Source organism: Oncorhynchus gorbuscha, linkage group LG06 (genome assembly GCF_021184085.1).
Source record: "Oncorhynchus gorbuscha isolate QuinsamMale2020 ecotype Even-year linkage group LG06, OgorEven_v1.0, whole genome shotgun sequence".
NCBI classification, from domain to species: Eukaryota; Metazoa; Chordata; class Actinopteri; order Salmoniformes; family Salmonidae; genus Oncorhynchus; species Oncorhynchus gorbuscha.
Genome location: NC_060178.1, coordinates 23160140 through 23179421, shown reverse-complemented (window position 1 = coordinate 23179421; position 19282 = coordinate 23160140). Strand labels below are relative to the sequence as shown.

Here is a 19282-nt window from a genome sequence, read left to right as displayed (position 1 = left end):
ACCTGTCTGTTGGCCTATCACAGTAGAGTCTGGGCGTGGTTTAAACTTGCTCAGCCTATTGCAGGCGCTCAGGCGGGTCCCCGCCACTTGGCGCTTCTGTTGATAGATGTAACTTGCTTGTGAAGAACATCCAGGCTCTCATGCTCCATACCGTTATCTCGCACCTGGCTCCTGTTATCGCAACACCCCGCTCTGAATGTGTCCCCCTCCCAACTCATTGAACAGTTCCTGTCTTCATGCTACTTTTCCATCATGAGAAAGGCCCATGGCCTTGAAACTTTTAACAATGTTTCAAGTCAGCTATGTTGCATAACACATACATACATCCACACAAGCCAACAGCAGATGATATTCAATCATATATATGGTAATGGCTATAATGTAAAATACAGGATCCAACACTATGTATATTGCAATCTAATTTTATAAAGAATATTCTCCCCAAATGTATAACGACAAAACGTGTAACAAAACTACATTTAGGTGTTGGGCGGGCAGAGGGGTGGATACCAAAACCTAACCGGATGCGGATATTTATCTTCTAAACAGCTCGCTTTTCTTTGACGGTCAGCTGGTGGCTAAAGGTCCATCATTAAAGCAATATTTTCCTGCTTAACAAGAAGAACAAAATACACTAACTCAACGGCCGAAAGCGACCCGGCGCCTTTCCTACTTCGCTTGTTTTCGGACTGTCGTTTACCGGTCAAACTGGCCAGCTAGCACTGTAGCTGGCTATGCGCCCCAACAACTGGCTAACGAAAGAAGAGAGCTGTCAAAGGAGTAGGATATAACAACAGTCTTGCTTCATGGATATAATCCTAATTGTTCCAGGGAAACACCGATAGCTAGCGCCATTAGCGCTGTTTGTCGATAGCAACGATAACGTTAAAGGTTAACGTTACTGTTGTGATAATATATATGAATTGACTAAATATATAATGATTAGCTAATTATTTGTTAGTCTAATCAGAAAGCGATAAAATGTACCTATTCAGTTTGCCCAGTATTCCTGGCAGTGGGCTTTTATGGTGTTTGCTTACTCAAAAAGTCACGGATGTCAAGAAACGTTAATAAGGAAGGACAGGTTGTTTTGATTGGCTTGGGGAAAACGTTATTCTGTCAGTATTGAGTAATGTGATTGCCCGTTAGTTAGGAAACGTTAGACAGCGGGGATTAGCAGTATGTGAATCATGTTTTGTGTTGATTGAAGCTTTGCCAACGTGTTACAAGCTGCTGTAGGTCCTGGTGCCGTGTGTGTCAGAGGGTGTGACCAGCAGGTGAACATGGTTCTAAGGAACTGGACACCCAGTCAAGAAAGGAACATGTGTTAACGCTGCTGTAGGTCCCGGTAGAACTTTGCTGTCGTGGAAAAAGTACCCAATTGGTCATACTTGAGTAAAGTAAGGGTACCTTCATAGAAAATGACTCAGTAAAAGTTAGTCATACTACTTGAGTAAAAGTCTAAAAATTTGGTTTTAAATATACTTAAGAATCAAAGGTTTAAATATAAATAATTTCACATTCCTAATAATAAGCAAACCAGACAGCACGATTTTATAGTTTTAATTCACGGATAGCCAGGGGCACACTAAAACACTCCGACATAATTTACAAACAGAATTTGTATTTAGTGAGTCTGCCAGATCAGAGGCAGTAGGGATGGCCAGGGATGTTATCTTGATAAGTTTGTGAATTAGACAAATTTCCTGTCCTTTTGGGTGTCAGTGACAATCTATCGAGTAAAAAGTACATTATTGTCTTTAGGAATGTAGTGAAGTAAAATTTGTAAAAAGTATTCATTTAAAGTACAGATACCTCCCCCAAAAAACTTAAGTACTTTACACCACTGGAAATTTGTCTTCAATTATGAGACACATCCTATGACAGATCACTATCAGTTTACATAATGGCTACAGCATTCCTGCAAATGGTCAAATATATAGATTGCTTGTTATGTTAGCCTGATTTAGGATTTTAGCTACAGTTGTTTGTCCAACCCCTTGTCACACCTCAACCTTAACCTGGATTTGTACTGTATGACATTGGAGAGGACAAGTGAGTCATAGATGGTGTCTAAATTGGCATTAACAAGCTGATTAGTAACAGTATTGTAGGCCTTATAAACATCAATGCCTCAATGTGGTATTGGGATGCATTCATTAACCGTTGGACCAGACAGTAACTGGGCCTGAAATGTTCCCTGGTTCTGAATATGCACATGAGATCTGAGTGTGTTTGTGTTTATCAGAGACTTTTGGTGTCTAGGCTTATTAATGTGATGATAGGTTACAGTTGTACTTGACTGAGAGAGCTAGGTTGTAGCTATGTGGACGGTGTTGTGGTTCCGCCCTGCAACAATGTCAACCCTATTGTTGCTGCTATTGCTGAGCAACTTATGCAGGCTGGGACAGTCTATGTCACGAGAGGAGAAGCTCAAGCTGAGGTGAGTGAGAAAGATGTCCGCTCCTGGGCTAGATGTGTGGCAAGTTCAGACTGATAAAATAGATTGAGCTAAACTGACATTTCTTTGTTTCCCCTCAAGGAACCAAGTGGTTGAGATGTTTGACCATGCTTATTCCAATTATATGGTAAGTCTCGTCACCACCTGTCCCCTTCACACAACTGAGAGAGTGGTTTAGCAGCAATCTAATAATGCAAAACATTTTTAGATGTTCTGTTGAGATGTACTGGTACTAATTTTTATTTATTTAATTTTATTTCACATTTATTTAACAAGGTAGGCTAGTTGAGAACAAGTTCTCATTTGCAACTGCGACCTGGCCAAGATAAAGCATAGCAGTTCGACATATACAACAGCACAGAGTTACACATGGAATAAACAAACATACAGTAGAAAAAAAGAAAACACAAAGTCTATATACAGTGAGTGCAAATAAGGTCAAATAAGGGAGTTAAGGCAATAAATAGGCCATGGTGGCGAAGTAATTACAATATAGCAAGTAAACACTGGAATGGTAGATGTGCAGAAGATGAATGTGCAAGTAAAGATACTGGGGTGCAAAGGAGCAAGATAAATAAATACGGTATGGGGATGAGGTAGTTGGATGGGCTGTTTACAGATTGGCTATGTACAGGTGCAGTGATCTGTGAGCTGCTCTGACAGTTGGTGCTTAAAGCTAGTGAGGGAGATATGAGTCTCCAGCTTCAGTGATTTTTGCAGTTCATTCCAGTCATTGGCAGCAGAGAACTGGAAGGAAAGGCGGCTAAAGAATGAATTGACTTTGGGGGTGACCAGTGAGTGCTGCTATGGTGACCAGTGAGCTGAGGTTAGGCAGGGCTTTACCTAGCAGAAACTTGTAGATGACCTGGAGCCTGTGGGTTTGGTGACGAGAGTGAAGCGAGGACCAGCCAACGAGAGCGTACAGGTCGCAGTGGTGGGTAGTATATGGGGCTTTTTGGTGACAAAACGGATGGCACTGTGATAGACTGCATCCAATTTGTTGAGTGGAGTGTTGGAGGCTATTTTGTAAATGACATCGCCGAAGTCGAGGATCGGTAGGATGGTCAGTTTTACGAGGGTATGTGCTGACCAACTGGCAAGTGTCTTCACTGATATTTTCAACCTCTCCCTGTCAGAGTCTGTAATACCAACATGTTTTAAGCAGACCACCATAGTGCCTGTACCCAACAACACTAAGGTAACCTGCCTAAATGTTGACCGACCCGTAACAAGTCTGTTGCCATGAAGTGCTTTGAAAGGCTGGTCATGGCTCACCTCAACACCATTATCCCAGATACCCTAGTCCCACTCCAATTTGCATACCGCTCCAACAGATCCACAGATGATGCAATCTCTTGCACTCCACACTGCCCTTTCCCAGCTGGACAAAAGGAACACCTATGTGACGATGCTATTTATTGACACGACAGCTCAGCGTTCAACACCGTAGTGCCCTCAAAGCTCATCAATAACCTAAGGACCCTGGGACTAAATATTTAGTCCCCAGGTGGTAAGGGTAGGTAACAACACATCCGCCACGCTGATCCTCAACACAGGCCCCTCAGGGGTGCGTGCTCAGCCCCCTCCTGTATTCCCTGTTCACTCGGGACTGCACGGCCAGGTGCGACTCCAACACCATCATTAAGTTTTCCACAACAGTGGTTGGCCTGATCACCAACGAGACAGCCTATAGGGAGGAGGTCAGAGACCTGGCCGTGTGGTGCCAGGGTAACAACCTCTCCCTCAACGTGATCAAGACAAAGGAGATGATTGTGGACTACAGGAAAAAGAGGACCGAGCACACCCCATTCTCATCGACAGGGCTGTAGTGGAGCAGGTTGAGAGCTTCAAGTTCCTTGGTGTCCACATCACCAACAAACTAACATGGTCCAAGCACACCAAGAAACTTGTGAAGAGGGCACGACAACCTTTTCCCCCTCAGGAGACTAAAAAGATTTGGCTTGGGTCCTCAGATCCTCAAAAGGTTCTACAGCTGCACCATCGAGAGCATCCTGACTAGAGGTCGACCAATTATTATTTTTCAATGCCAATACTGATTATTGGAGGACCAAAAAAATCCAATAGCGATTTAATTTATTTATTCTTATTTTTTATTTTTTTATTTGTATTAAAGGACAATTACAACAATACTGAATGAACAATGAACACTTTTAATTTAATATTATACATAAATAAAATAAATTTAGTCTCAAAATGAAACGTGTTCAATTTGTTTTAAATAATGCAAAAATACAGTGTTTGAGAAGTAAAAGTGTGCCATGTAAAAAATCTCATGTTTAAGTTCCTTGATCAGAACATGAGAACATATGAAAGCTGGTGGCTCCTTTTAACTTAAAAAAATAAGTTTTTACTCCCTTTTTCTCCCCAATTTCGTGGTATCCAATTGTTAGTAGCTACTATCTTGTCTCATTGCTACAACTCCCGTACGGGCTCGGGAGAGACGAAGGTCGAAAGCCATGCATCCTCCAAAACACAACCCAACCAAGCCGCACTGCTTCTTAACACGGCGCGCATCCAACCCGGGAAGCCAGCCGCACCAATGTGTCGGAGGAAACACTGTGCTCCTGGTTAGCGTGCATTACGCCCGGCCCGCCTTACTGGCCAAACCCTACCTAACGACGCTAGGCCAATTGTGCGTCGCCCCATGGACCTCACCGGCCGCGGCCAGCCAGCTGCGACAGAGCCTGAGATTGAACAGTGCCCTAGACCACTGCTCCACCAGGGAGGTCTTCCTTTTAACTTCTTAGTGATCCCTTCGCGCGCCAATTCCGTTAAAAACACCCAGTGAAATAGCAGCACGCCAAATTCAAAAACAGAAGTACTCATAATAATAATTCATAAATCATACAAGTGTTATACATGGGTTTAAAGGTGAACTTCTTGTTAATCCAGCCACAGTGTCAGATTTCAAAAAGGCTTTATGGCGAAAGCAAACCATGCTATTATCTGAGGACAGCACTAGGCCAATTGTATATATGTATTGATTTTAAGAAAGGCATTAATGTTTATGGTTAGGTACATTGGTGCAACGAAAGTGCTTTTTTTGCGAATGCGCTTGTTAAATCATCACCCATTTGGCGAAGTAGGCTGTGATTCGATGATAAATTAACAGGCACCGCATTTTTATTTTATTTATTTTATTTAACTAGGCAAGTCAGTTAAGAACAAATTCTTATTTTCAATGATGGCCTAGGAACAGTGGGTTAACTGCCTGTTCAGGGGCAGAACGATAGTTTTGTACCTTGTCAGCTCGGGGATTCAAACTTGCAACTTCTCGGTTACTAGTCCAAAGCTCTAACCACTAGGCGACCCTGCTGCCCCTGATTATTTGCAACGCAGGACAAGCTAGTTAAACTAGTAATATCAACCATGTGTAGTTAACTAGTGATTGAGTTAAGATTGTTTTTTATAAGATAAGTAAAATGCTAGCTAGCAACATACCATGGCTCCTTGCTGCACTCGCGTAACATGTGGTCAGCCTGCCACGCAGTCTCCTCGTGGAGTGCAGTGTAATCGGCCATAATTGGCGTCCAAAAATGCAGATTTCCGACTGTTATGAAAACCTGAAATCGGCACTAATTAAATGGGCCATGCCAATGAATCGGTCAACCTCTAGTAGTTTGTAAACATATGTCATATAGAACTTAACATCTTATTGACATACAGTAGGTCTTATTGACAAACAGTAGGTCTAAATAAGGTTCAACTATCAAAACAACTACCACACCAAAATCAAAATTCAAGTTCCTGGCAAATAAAGCATAAATGTAAAACACTTGCCACACACTGCATTCTCTCTGGGCTACACCACCCCACATTCATTTGATTGTGTTAATGGAGTTTAGTCTTACACCTTTTCAATTAGCACAGTAATAAAAGTGATTTCCAGATCCAGTTGGCACCACACTTTCAGTGTGTGCTCTGTGCTGACAGACTGTCTCTTAAGTTAGAGAGGAGACATGGGTACTCTAGGTAGTTTTGCACATTTGGATAGATGGAAGATAATCTATGCCATAGTAATCGCAATAGGCGATATCCCAGTGTGGATACAACACCTGGTTTTGGGACCACTAAGTAGTATGGGTTTCCCTGTTCATATAGACAGGGTTTAAAAAATAAATATAACAGCACAAACCGGTTTCCCATAGGGCGGTGCACCGTTGGCCCAGCGTTGGCCGGGGTAGGCACTAAAATAAGAAATTGTTCTGAACTGACTTGCCTAGTTAAATAAAGGTTAAATATAAAAAGTGTATATTATTGGTTGTGTTTTCCAGGACCATGCATACCCGGCAGATGAGTTGATGCCTCTGACGTGTCGGGGGAGGGTGCGTGGGCAGGAGCCCAGTCGGGGAGACGTGGACGACGCACTGGGGAAGTGAGTGCCTGGAGACAGTCCTGCTGGCATTGGAATACCCTAACTCTCTGTTGATATCTTCTAGCCATAAGGGACTATAATTGATGCTGATTGATTTGTCTTTGTGTTTTTTAAGGTTCTCTCTCACCCTCATCGACACCTTGGACACTCTAGTGGTAGGTTTCATCTTTAGTTTGTTTTACCAAACTCATTAGTTGGATTGTCTAACCTCTGGGTAGACAATGATTTTCATATATTTAATTCTGTGTTTACTTACAGCTCTTAAATAAGACGACAGAGTTTGAAGAAGCAGTGAGGAGAGTGTTGAGAGATGTGCGACTGGACAATGACATCGTGGTGTCTGTTTTTGAGACCAACATCCGTGTGCTGGGGTAAGAAAGAAATAAGAAAAAAAGTCTGTTATTGAGGGGATGGAAATGTTATTATTATTTTTTAACCAGGAAGGCAGTGAAGAAGAACATTCTTATTTACAATAGCCTGGCAAGAAGCTTCCTGCGGGGATGGGGGCTGAGATAAAAAATTAAAAAACGATGTAAGACAAAACAGACGACACAGACAGAAGACACTGGCAACAGCACAAATACAACAGCAAACAAACTGTGTATGTGTGATGGAACATTGCTGCAGGGACTTGCTTTCATTCAGCCACGAGCATTCGTGAGGACAGGCACTGATGTTGGACGTTTAGGTCTGGCTCGCAGTCAGCGTTCCAATTCACCCCAGAGGTGTTCAATGGGGTTGCGGTCAGAGCTCTGTGCAGGCCAGTCAAGTTCTTCCACACCGATCTCGACAAACCATTTCTGTATATGGACCTCGCTTTGTGCACAGGGGTAATGTCATGCTGAAACAGGAAAGGGCCTTCCCCAAACTGTTGCTACTAAAGTTGGAAGCACAGAATCATCTACAATGTAATTGTATGTTGTAGCGTAAAGATTTAACTTCACTGGAACTAAGGGGCCTAGACTGAACCATGGAAAAACAGCCCCAGACCATTATTCCTCCTCCATCAATCTTTACAGTTGGCACTATGCAATTGGGCAGGTAGCGTGCTCCTGGCATCTGCTAAAACCAGATTTGTCCGTCAGACTGCCAGAGGGTAAAGGGTGATTCATCACTCCAGAGAACGCGTTTCCACTGCTCCAGAGTCCAATGACTGCAAGCTTTACACCACTCCAGCCGACGCTTGGTATTACACATGGTGATCTTAGCCCTGTGTGTGGCTGTTCGGCCATGGAAGCCCATTTCATGAAGCTCCTGATGAACAGTTCTTGTGCTGACGATGCTTCCAGAGGCAGTTTGGAACTCGGTAGGGAGTGTTGCAACCGAGGACAGGCGATTTCCACTTCAGAATAATAGCACTTACAGTTGACCAGGGCAGAAATTTGTTGGAAAGGTGATATCCTATGACGGTGCCACGTTGAAAGTCAGTGAGCTCTTCAGTAAGAACATTCTACTGCCAATGTTTGTCAATGGAGATTGCATGGCTGTGTGCTCTTTTATACACTTGTTAGCAACAGGTGTGGTTGAAATAGCCAAATCCATTAATTTAAAGGGTTGTCCACATACTATTGTGTGACCATTGTGACTTTCCTCATGTTTCCAGAGGGCTGCTAGGGGGCCACTCCATGGCGGTGATGCTGAAGGATACAGGGTATCACATGCAGTGGTACCAGGATGAGCTGCTCCACATGGCCAAAGACGTGGGTCTCAGACTCCTGCCTGCCTTCAACACCAGCAGTGGCCTGCCTTACCCCAGGGTAAGCCCTCAGACTATACATAAGGCCACAGCTGTTGGGATATGTCCTGACCATGCACACTTATGTGTACACACACAGCCCTCTCCAATTATGAATGCATAATTGTATTAACTGCTTCAGTGCTCTGCATACAGCTGCTACAGTTTTCCGCAGCCTGGTTTTCTATGGCTGTATAGTTCACCTGAACAATGTCTTTGGACACAGCTGTGGATTTGAGTCTATGACCAATATATTGAGTCTTTTTATTCCACTCAACAGGTAAACTTGAAGCATGGCCTTAGGAGTCCTGAGAGTCGGACGGGCACAGAGACGGACACCTGTACAGCTTGTGCTGGCACAATTATCCTGGAGTTCGCTGCCTTGAGTCGCTTCACTGGGGACCCTGTGTTTGAGGTAAAAACAGACAATCATCTCTTACTTTAAACCTTGTTCAGATCAGGACTAATACTAGTAGACGGCACGACTAGACCTTCATTGTTGATTATCCTAGATGCCAGTGTGTCTGAATGATATTGATTCATTGTCTTCTACACAGGTCCATGCACGGAGAGCCCTCGACTTCCTGTGGGAGAAGAGGCAGAGGAACAGCAACCTGGTGGGAACAACCATCAACATCCACTCAGGAGAGTGGGTCCGCAGGGGTGAGAGAGGGAACCAGTCCCAGGCCATAACTGCTATCTACTGTATTGTAAAGGAGGATTTCCTTGTGTGATAGAAGTGAACGGGCAAGGCGGTAGGAGCTGATGTTCTGTACTTGTAGAAATAAGGCATGCCTGTGTTTCTGCAGTATGAAATGGTACACTGTTGTGTTGTATTGTTCCAGACAGCGGAGTGGGAGCAGGGATTGACTCGTATTATGAGTACCTGCTCAAGGCCTATATTCTCCTGGGAGATGACCTGTTTCTGCAGCGCTTCAACATTGTGAGTGACCTCACACTGTAACCTTACTCTGGCTTTGATAATGGAATGCTTTTATGCCCTTATTGTTCAATCCACACAAAGTATGCTGTTAACGATTCTCAGCCTTAGATTGTCAAAATGTTCTCATTATTTGTGTTTCCAGCACTATGCGTCTATAATGAAGTACATCAGCCAGCCTCCTCTCCTGCTGGACGTTCACATCCACAAGCCTCTGCTGCCTGCTCGCACCTGGATGGACTCCCTCCTGGCCTTCTTCCCCGGGCTGCAGGTGAGACACTCAGCCTGGCGTCACTAACAGACCAGCTGCCTAAGCAGGGGTTTTAGTACATAGACCTGGTGCTGAGATTAGGGAGACAAATTAAGACCTTTACTCTCCTAACATTGTTAATGAATCCCCCAGGTGTTGAAGGGAGATATTCGGCCGGCCATTGAGACCCATGAGATGCTCTATCAAGTCACCAAGAAACACAACTTCCTCCCAGAGGTAAGCTCTCTTTTATGCTCCCTCTCCACCTCTTTCTTTGTTCTCAGGCTGTAACCTTTAACACCCCTCTCTGTCTTCCCCAGGCATTCACCACTGATTTCAGGGTACATTGGGCTCAGCATCCACTAAGACCTGAGTTTGCAGAGAGCACCTATTTCCTGTACAAGGTAAGGACTGTGGAGACATGCAGTCTAGAAGTTGACTTAACGATACATCACTTTTTCCACATTTTGGTACGTTACAACCTTATTCTAAAATGGATTAAATTAAATGTTTTCCTCATCAATTTACACACAATACCCCATAATGACAATGCGAAAATTGGTTGGTTGAAATAGTTGATAATTATATAAAAAATAAAAAATGGATACCTTATTTACATCTATTCAGACCATTTGCTATGAGACTTGAAATTGTTCTGTTTCCATTGATCATCCTTGAGATGTTTCTACAACTTGATTGGAGTCCACCTGTGATCGATTCAATTGATTGGATGTGATTTGGAAAGGCACATACCTGTCTATTTAAGGTCCCACAGTTGGCAGTACATTTCAGATCAAAAACCAAGCCATGAAGTCGAAGGAATTGTCCGTAGAGCTCTGAGACAGAATTGTGTCGAGGCAGATCTGGGGAATGGTACCAAAAATGTCTGCAGCATTGAAGGTTCCCAAGAACACAGTGGCCCCCATCACTCTTAAATGGAAGAAGTTTGGTACCACCAAGACTCTTCCTAGAGCTGGCTGCCCGCCCAAACTGAGCAATCGGGGGAGAAAGTTCTTGGTCAGGGAGGTCACTCTGAAAGAGTTCCTCTGTGGAGATGGAACCTTCCAGAAGGACAACCATCTCAGCATCACTCCACCAATCAGGCCTTTATGGTAGAGTGGCCAGATGGAAGCCAGTCCTCAGTAAAAGGCACATGACCGCCTGCTTGGAGTTTGCCAAAAGGCACCTAAAGACTCTCAGACCATGAGAAACAAGATTCTCTGGTCTGATGAAACCAAGCTTGAAATCGTTGGCCTGAATGATAAGCGTCACGTCTGGAGGAAACCTTGCACCATCCCTACGGTGAAGCATGGTAGCCGTATCATGCTGTGGGGATGTTTTTCAGGGACTGGGAGACTAGTAAGGGTCGAGGGGAAAGATGAACGGATCAAAGTACAGAGAGGTCCTTGATGAAAACCTGTTCCAGAGCACTCAGGACCTAAGACTGGGGTGAAGGTTCACCTTCCAACAGGACAATGGCCCTAAGCACACAGCCAAGACAACGCAGGACTGGCTTCGGGACAAGTCTCTGAATATCCTTGAGTGGCCCAGCCAGAGCCCGGACTTGAACCCGATCGAGCATCTCTGGAGAGACCTGAAAATAGCTGTGTAGTGACGCTCCCCATCCGACCTCACAGAGCTTGAGAGAATCTGCAGAGTAGAGTGGGAGAAACTCTCCAAATACAGGTGTACCAAGCTTGTAGTTTCTTACCCGGGGCTCCCGAGTGGCGCAGTGGTCTAAGGCACTGCATCTCAGTGCTTGAGGTGTCACTACAGACACCCTGGTTTGAATCCAGGCTGTATCACAACCGGCCGTGATTGGGAGTCCCATAGGCAGGCGCACAATTGGCCCAGCCGTAGGCCGTCATTGTAAACTGACTTGCCTACTAGTTAAATAAATAAAACGTTTGAAAAAATACCCAAGAAGACTCGAGGCTATAATCGCTGCCAAAGGTGCTTCAACAAACTACTGAGTAAAGGATCTGAAAGTTATGTAAATGTTGTATTGTCAGCTTTTAGAAACCTGTTTTATTTTAATTTTATTTTTTTACTTTGTCAACATAGGGTATTGTGTGTGACTAATGAGGGGGGGGGTGGAACAATTGAATCAATTTTAGAATAAGGCTGTAACGTAACAAAAGGTGGAAAAAGTCAAGGGTTCTGCATACTTTCCGAATGCACTGTACATTTGATCTTAGTGGCCTTCCTTACTGCCTGATTCAGTAGGACAGTGTCTAACCCTGGTCCCACTGTACCCCCTCTAGGCTACCAAAGACCCCTACTACCTGGAGGTAGGCCGCACGGTGCTGGACAACCTGAACCGATTTGCCCGGGTCCCCTGTGGCTTTGCTGCCATGAAGGACGTTCGCACCGGGAGCCACGAGGACCGGTGAGCCCAGACCCAGGGAAATACCCCGGGGACGGGGAGGGATTTAATGATGGGCGGTTAAGAGGTGGATGGTTTTAGTGGCTGAGCAACAGTGTGCCAGCCATGTAGTTCAATCAAAATAGCTCTGTTGGCCTGCTGCCCCAAATATCACTAATCCTCTCTTCCTAACTCCTCCCCTCTCAGAATGGACTCCTTCTTCTTGGCAGAGATGTTCAAGTACCTGTTCCTGCTGTTTGCGGAAGAGGAAGATCTGACGTTTAATGTTGAGGATTATATCTTCACCACTGAGGCACACCTTCTGCCCCTGTCCCTGTCCACTGCGCCTCACGCCCCCTCTCCCGCCAACGCCACGGTACAGGCTCCATCTCTGCCTCATCTCTCCGCCTATGTCAAATCTCTTTGGGTGGGTGTAGTAAGATCACCTGCTGTGATCAGCTAGAATTCTAATGATAGTACATCTAATAATATTCAAATGATATAGTTGGTCATGTTTGCTCTCTCCCACTCTGTCTTAGTCAGAGGAGGAGTTGGATGACTCTAACTATGATTGGACCTGCCCCAACACACGTCTCCTTTTCCCCGACCCCGCCTTTCCACGGAACCTCCGAGATCCAATCAGGAGTGCTGTGGACAAGAGTTGTCCCCGTCCTGCCATTCACCGGTAAGGGACATTTATACATACACCCCACCCCCTATGTGTTTTATTTGGACAGTGAAATTAAAACTACAATTTAGCTCTATACTCCAGAATTTTGGAATTGAGATCAAATGTTTTATGAGGTGACGGTACCAAATGTAATGTTTTATTTGTTTTTTCTTCTTACATATGTGTTTTACCGTTTATTAATGAATGCACTTTATGTACACTATATATACAAAAGTATGTAGAAGCCTCTTTCAAATTAGTGGATTTGGCTATTTCAGCCACACCCATTGTTGACATGTATAAAATTGATCACTTAGCCATGCAATCTCCATAGACAAACATTGGCAGTAGAATGACAAAAGCTCAGTGACTTTCAACCATCATAGGATGCCACCTTTCCAACAAGTCAGTTCATCAAATTTCTGCCCTGCTAGAGCTGCCCTGGTCAACTAAGTGCTGGTATTGTGAAGTGGAGACTTCTAGGAGCAACAACGGCTCAGCCGCGAAGTGCTAGGCCACACAAGCTCTTTGAACGGGGAGTGCCGAGTGCTGAAGTACGTAGCCTCTGGAAGCAACGTCAACGCAGAAACGGTTCATCTGGAGCTTCATGAAATGGGGTTCCATGGCCGAGCAGTCTAAAGTCTAAAATCACAAGTCTAAAATCACCATGCACAATGCCAAGCTGGAGTGGTGTGAATCTTGCCGTCATTGGATTCTGGACCAGTGGAAAAATGTTCTCTTTGGGCTAGGCCTCTTAGTTCCAGTGAAGGGAAATCTTAACGCTATAGCATACAATGACATTCTAGACGATTCTGTGCTTCCAACTTTGTGGCAACAGATTGGGGAAGGCCCTCTCCTATTTCAGCATGACAATGCCCTTGCGCACAAAGCAAGGTCCATACAGAAATCGGTGTGGAAGAACTTGACTGGCTGCACAGAGCACTGACCTCAACCCCATCGAACACCTTTGGGATGAATTGTAACGCTGAATGCAAGCCAGACCTAATCGCCCAACATCAGTGCCCGACCTTACTCATGCTCTTGTGGCTGAATGGAAGCAAGTCCCCGCAGCGATGTTCCAACATCTAGTGGAAAGCCTTCCCAGAAGAGTGGAGGCTGTTAAAGCAGCAAAAGGGGGACCAACTCCATATTAATACCCATGATTTTGGAATGAGATGTTCGACAAGCAGGTGTCCACATACCTTTGGTCATGTAGTGTGTTTATTCTCCTAATTTGAAGGTGTCATAATAATTTGGACAAATTCACTTATAGTTTAGTATTTGGTCCCATATTTGTAGCATGCAGTGACTATATCAAGTGTGTGAGACTACAAACTTTGTTTTGGTTGTGTTTTCAGGTTATTTTGTGCCCAATAGAAATTAATGGTAGATAATGTATTGTCATTTTGGAGTCACTAGCATTTTGGGGTGATTTGATATTTATGCCTCTAACTTTCTCACTCATCATTCACGATTCATTCATGATTTTCTGTAATCATGGTACTACCCACATGAATGTAGAAGTGTTCAGAAACATATTCTATTTTTAGAATAAATTCTGGAGTGTAGAGCCAAATTACACTTTAGCTTCACTGTCCAAATGTATACATAGGGGAGTATATGTCTAATGTGAGGATCATGTTAAACAGAATATTGTTCCTGTCACAACCATACTGAATGTGAACTTTGATGCCCTTCACCCTCTCATCCAGTGAGCCGGGGATGGGTCGCCCACCTCTGAGGGCTCAGGACTTCATGGCCAACAACCCTGATCACCTGGAGCTGCTGAGGAGGATGGGAGTCAGCCTTATACACCTTAAAGACGGCAGAGTGCAGCTGGTCCAACACGCTACACAGGTAAATGATTAATTCACAGGACAAGCCGGGAGAGTTTGAATGATATCATAACCCCCCCATATGAGTTACTCAGTCTCTTCCCCTATTCTATCTACTGCCCTCTCCTCTCTTTCTCCATCTCCTTTCCTCTCTCTCCCCTTCCCTCGGTCTCTCTCTAGGCGGTCAGTGCTGTGGCAGCAGAGGACGGCATGCGCTTCATGCAGGAGATGATGGAGCTGTCCAGCCAGCAGCAGAAGGAGCAGCTCCCTCCGCGCGCTGTGCAGATAGTCTCTCACCCCTTCTTCGGCAGAGTGGTGCTGACTTCTGGCCCAGCACAGTTTGGCACAGATCTTTCCAAGAGCATCACAGGGGTGAGTTTCTTCAGTGTGCCAATTTCCAATGGATGGACACCTTTGCTTGTTGGTTTTTCCTGACTTGTCCCTAGGTGCCAGATGTTCTCTATTTTTGTCTTTTTGTCTTTCTGAGTGATGTTTTAACATGCCCCCCCCCCTTCTCTTCGTCTGTCTGTAGGTTCGTGGGTTTGTGACAGTGGCTGAACCATACAGTGGCTGTGCGGAACTGAGCAACGCTGCCTTTGTACAGGGCCGCATTGCTCTGCTGCAGCGAGGCCAATGTATGTTTGCTGAGAAGGCCAGACACATCATGAAGGCTGGGGCCATCGGAGGCATCGTCATCGGTGAGGAGGACCAACTGACACAAGATCTCAATTTGAAGGAATCTTCTTCAAGAAGGCTGCACTAACTATAATCATACTTCTAACCTTTATAAATGTTCATAACACTTTCATAATGTTTTATATAACCTTTAATAAACTAATGCATTACTATTTATAAACTGGGTGGTTCGAGCCCTGAATGCTGATTAACTGACAGCTGTGGTATATCAGACCATATACCACGGGAATGACAAAAAATGTATTTTTACAGCTCTAATTACACTGGCAACCAGTTTATAATAGCAATAAGGCACCTTGGAGGTTTGTGGTATATAGCCAATATACCATCATGGCTAAGGGTGTGCCTAAGAACAGCCCTTAGCCATGGTATATTGGCCATATACCACATGTCCTCGTGCCTCATTGCTTAATTATAGTATCCTGTTTAACCTTGCTAATTAACCCTGTCCTCCACAGATGACAACGAGGGTAGCAGCAGTGACACTGCTCCCCTCTTCCAGATGGCCGGCGACGGCCGCAACACAGACGACGTCACTTTGCCCCTCCTCTTTCTCTTCTACAAGGAAGGCAATATCCTGTTGGAGGCTCTCAAGGAGTACAGGGAGGTGGAGGTGCTGCTGAGCGACAAGGCCAGAGACAGAGGTTAGATCTACTGGAGAGGGCAGTTGGACATTAGTGACTAAACAAAGACAGGACAGTGTCTTTCCAGCTTCTGGATAGTTTTGTGGGATTTCAGCTGATTTTAGGGACTATATTTGATTTTGTAAAGATCTCAAAATGGCCAGTATTTCAGGGTTTAGTGGTGAACCAAAATAGTGGGCCTGTGGCCACTTTACAGTACTAGCCTTAGTGGCGGTAGGGGGTGGTAAGCACCCAGTTTGATGTGTGATACAGGAAATGGCTCCCTTCTTTCCATTTTCTTTCCTCCTATACTTCCCTGTGGTGGACTGTAACAGTGTATCCTCTTCTATCTTTCTTTCCCTTTCACCCTTTGGTTTAACAGCCTCTATATTCAAAGGTGAACCTCTCCCTGGCATCCTACTGGAAAGCAGTAAGTATCGCCCTCATCTCTTTCCTCTCTCCATTATTCTGTGTGTGGTAGAGCAGCTCAGTGCAGGTTAGTCGTGTGTGTATATAGCTGGCCATGTCAGAACCCCTCAGAAGAATATTACTGTTGGTCTGTTCTGCACATGACTCGTCAGTACCATTCTGTTTATTGTTCGCTGCCTCTTGTAAACCTCAACACTGCCCTGTTTCTGTCTGGGAATGACTGATAGGTGCTTGTGTTAAATGTACATACATAGTGAGTAGGAACCGGCAAATGGCTGTGTATATATTGTAGGATACTATATGGATGACTGTGCAGGACACAGCTCATATATTGTGGTCAGAAAATGGACTGAGCTCACCCCTCTGTCCTTCCTCAGGGAGGGATGTTCAGGAGGAGGAGGACGACTGTTCAACAGACCAAACTTCACCTATCCCTGCCGCAACTCTCGACCAGTCACACGTGAGGACTGTGGAGCAGGATGAATCAGCTCCCCACAATGAGGAAGTGACTCCTGAGGAAGATGTGGGACCTGCCATTAAGAGGAACCCTGAGCCAGAGGAGGAGCCTGAGGTTGACAAGGACTCTAGCAGAAAATCAGTGGAAGCCATGATGGCTGATTGGCGAGAAGCGTTTCAGCAGATGGAGGATGAGCTTTGACAACTTCCACAGTTCCCCCTCCTCCGGTCTGTCCCAGCCACTGTACAGGCCTGGGGTCAGTGGACTGTGCCTCATAAAGAATAAGGTTTTAGTGGGGCGATGTTTTGATAAGGAACGGTTACCAGGGTGGAATACAGTGACTTCTTCTACAGCCCAGATATCTACTGTCTGGCAGTATGAACCTCTGATTATTCACTATTTTCTGGTTTTGTCTTATTTTCACATTGTCTTCCTCCAAATGCTTTTCCAGGTCACTGACATGTGGGAGCAGATTCCAAATGCTGGTTGAATTATAATCCACTGGTTGATTGGTTGATTTAACTGTAATGATTAACTGATAAGTTGTTGGAACATTTACTATTTTATTTTGTGGGCCTAATTTGTTATTATTAAGCTACCTGACTGTGGGACTGCAGTGGCAAGCAGTCTATAAAAGGCTGATGCTGAGAATCACTTAGCACTGGCACTCTTCAGGAAGAGACAAAGTTTTATGTGACTGTAAATATGTATTTGTCAGTTATTTCCACGATGGTTTGAAATACAGTGCTGCTTTGCTCAGGTTCTGGTCGGTATGAGAGACACCAGGTACTGGCTACCCAAGAGGGCAGACAGTACCACCAGCTGACCAGCAGAGGGGATCCTTGTTTGAGACATCTTACTGGTCTGACTGGAGCTTGATGACATACTGGAAGACCAAGGAAACAAAAAAGCCAACAACATATGGAACTTCAATTAAATTGATAAGGAAATTGAAAAGTGTGTTGTCATCTGTCTCAAAAACATAATGTGTTTTATAGGCGATGGGATTAGAGGTTTCTCTTGGTTTTAGACTATTAGGCTACATGGCTGGACATTAGCGGAACCATATAGTCCACTCTCTTTTTGTTGATGTTCAGAGCAGTATCACCATAGTCTGGTAATAACCTAAAATAACCTCTCCTTAAGGTTAAGATTTAAAAGGGAATAGAGACATTTAAATGGCATTTCAATTCACATGCGCTGAATACAACTGGTGTAGACTTTACAGTGAAATGCTTGCTTACAAACCTTTCCCAGCAATGCAGAGTTTTAAAAAAAATGTAATAGTAACTAACACAAGGAATATAATACACAAGATTGGAGAATGTGCAGAGAGAACCAGTAGCAGATCAATGTGCAGAGAGAACCAGTAGCAGATCAATGTGCAGAGAGAACCAGTAGCAGATCAATGTGCAGAGAGGTACTTGAGGTAGGGTACTGTATGGTCATGAAGGCAGTGTAAAGTGACTGGGCATCCAGATAGATGATAATAATAGAAGTAAAATATAGAACAGAGTAGCCCCAGCAAATGAGTAAAAGTGTGTGCATATGTACAGTGCCTTGCGAAAGTATTCGGCCCCCTTGAACTTTGCGACCTTTTACCACATTTCAGGCTTCAAACATTAAAGATATAAAACTGTATTTTTTTTGTGAAGAATCAACAAGTGGGACACAATCAAGAAGTGGAACGACATTTATTGGATATTTCAAACTTTTTTAATAACAAATCAAAAACTGAAAAATTGGGCGTGCAAAATTATTCAGCCCCCTTAAGGTAATACTTTGTAGCACCACCTTTTGCTGCGATTACAACTGTAAGTCGCTTGGGGTATGTCTATCAGTTTTGCACATCGAGGGACTGACATTTTTTTCCCATTCCTCCTTGCAAAACAGCTCGAGCTCTGAGGTTGGATGGAGAGCATTTGTGAACAGCAGTTTTCAGTTCTTTCCACAGATTCGAGATTGGATTCAGGTCTGGACTTTGACTTGGCCATTCTAACACCTGGATATGTTTATTTTTGAACCATTCCATTGTAGATTTTGCTTTATGTTTTGGATCATTGTCTTGTTGGAAGACAAATCTCCGTCCCAGTCTTGGGTCTTTTGCAGACTCCATCAGGTTTTCTTCCAGTATGGTCCTGTATTTGGCTCCATCCATCTTCCCATCAATTTTAACCATCTTCCCTGTCCCTGCTGAAGAAAAGCAGGCCCAAACCATGATGCTGCCACCACCATGTTTGACAGTGGGGATGGTTTGTTCAGGGTGATGAGCTGTGTTGCTTTTACGCCAAACATAATGTTTTGCATTGTTGCCAAAAAGTTCAATTTTGGTTTCATCTGACCAGAGCACCTTCTTCCACATGTTTGGTGTGTCTCCCAGGTGTCTTGTGGCAAGCTTTAAACAACACTTTTTATGGCTTTCTTC

At 44.3% G+C, this 19282-nt stretch overlaps 1 protein-coding gene across 3 annotated transcripts; it reads left to right on the top strand.

The window, feature by feature from the left end:
* The first annotated feature begins 1557 nt into the window (after positions 1 to 1557).
* Positions 1558 to 17807, top strand: LOC124037715 (ER degradation-enhancing alpha-mannosidase-like protein 3). Of its 3 annotated transcripts, none has more exons than XM_046352703.1 (21): positions 1558 to 2443; positions 2543 to 2588; positions 6757 to 6857; positions 6973 to 7012; positions 7116 to 7228; positions 8461 to 8614; positions 8873 to 9007; positions 9150 to 9255; positions 9438 to 9535; positions 9678 to 9803; positions 9936 to 10019; positions 10103 to 10186; positions 12047 to 12171; positions 12355 to 12523; positions 12687 to 12832; positions 14530 to 14674; positions 14833 to 15024; positions 15185 to 15350; positions 15807 to 15992; positions 16354 to 16401; positions 16778 to 17807. In XM_046352703.1, the coding sequence occupies exons 1-21, from the start codon at positions 2325 to 2327 to the stop codon at positions 17056 to 17058; spliced, it is 2664 nt and encodes an 887-aa protein (XP_046208659.1). In that variant the 5' UTR covers positions 1558 to 2324; the 3' UTR covers positions 17059 to 17807. The 3 variants fall into 3 exon arrangements, with proteins under 3 accessions (XP_046208659.1, XP_046208657.1, XP_046208658.1); XM_046352701.1 differs by having other exon boundaries at positions 12355 to 12574; XM_046352702.1 differs by lacking the exon at positions 16354 to 16401 and having other exon boundaries at positions 12355 to 12574.
* The last annotated feature ends 1475 nt before the right edge of the window (positions 17808 to 19282 follow it).

What these genes read in the sequence shown, in the direction of transcription:
- LOC124037715 (XM_046352701.1), top strand. Translation starts at nt 2,325, where the DNA reads ATGTGGACGGTGTTGTGGTTCCGCCCTGCAACAATGTCAACCCTATTG. An exon ending in GTGGCCTGCCTTACCCCAGG is followed by an intron (nt 8,615 to 8,872) that starts GTAAGCCCTCAG and finishes TCCACTCAACAG; the next exon opens with GTAAACTTGAAGCATGGCCT. An exon ending in ACCGGGAGCCACGAGGACCG is followed by an intron (nt 12,172 to 12,354) that starts GTGAGCCCAGAC and finishes CTCCCCTCTCAG; the next exon opens with AATGGACTCCTTCTTCTTGG.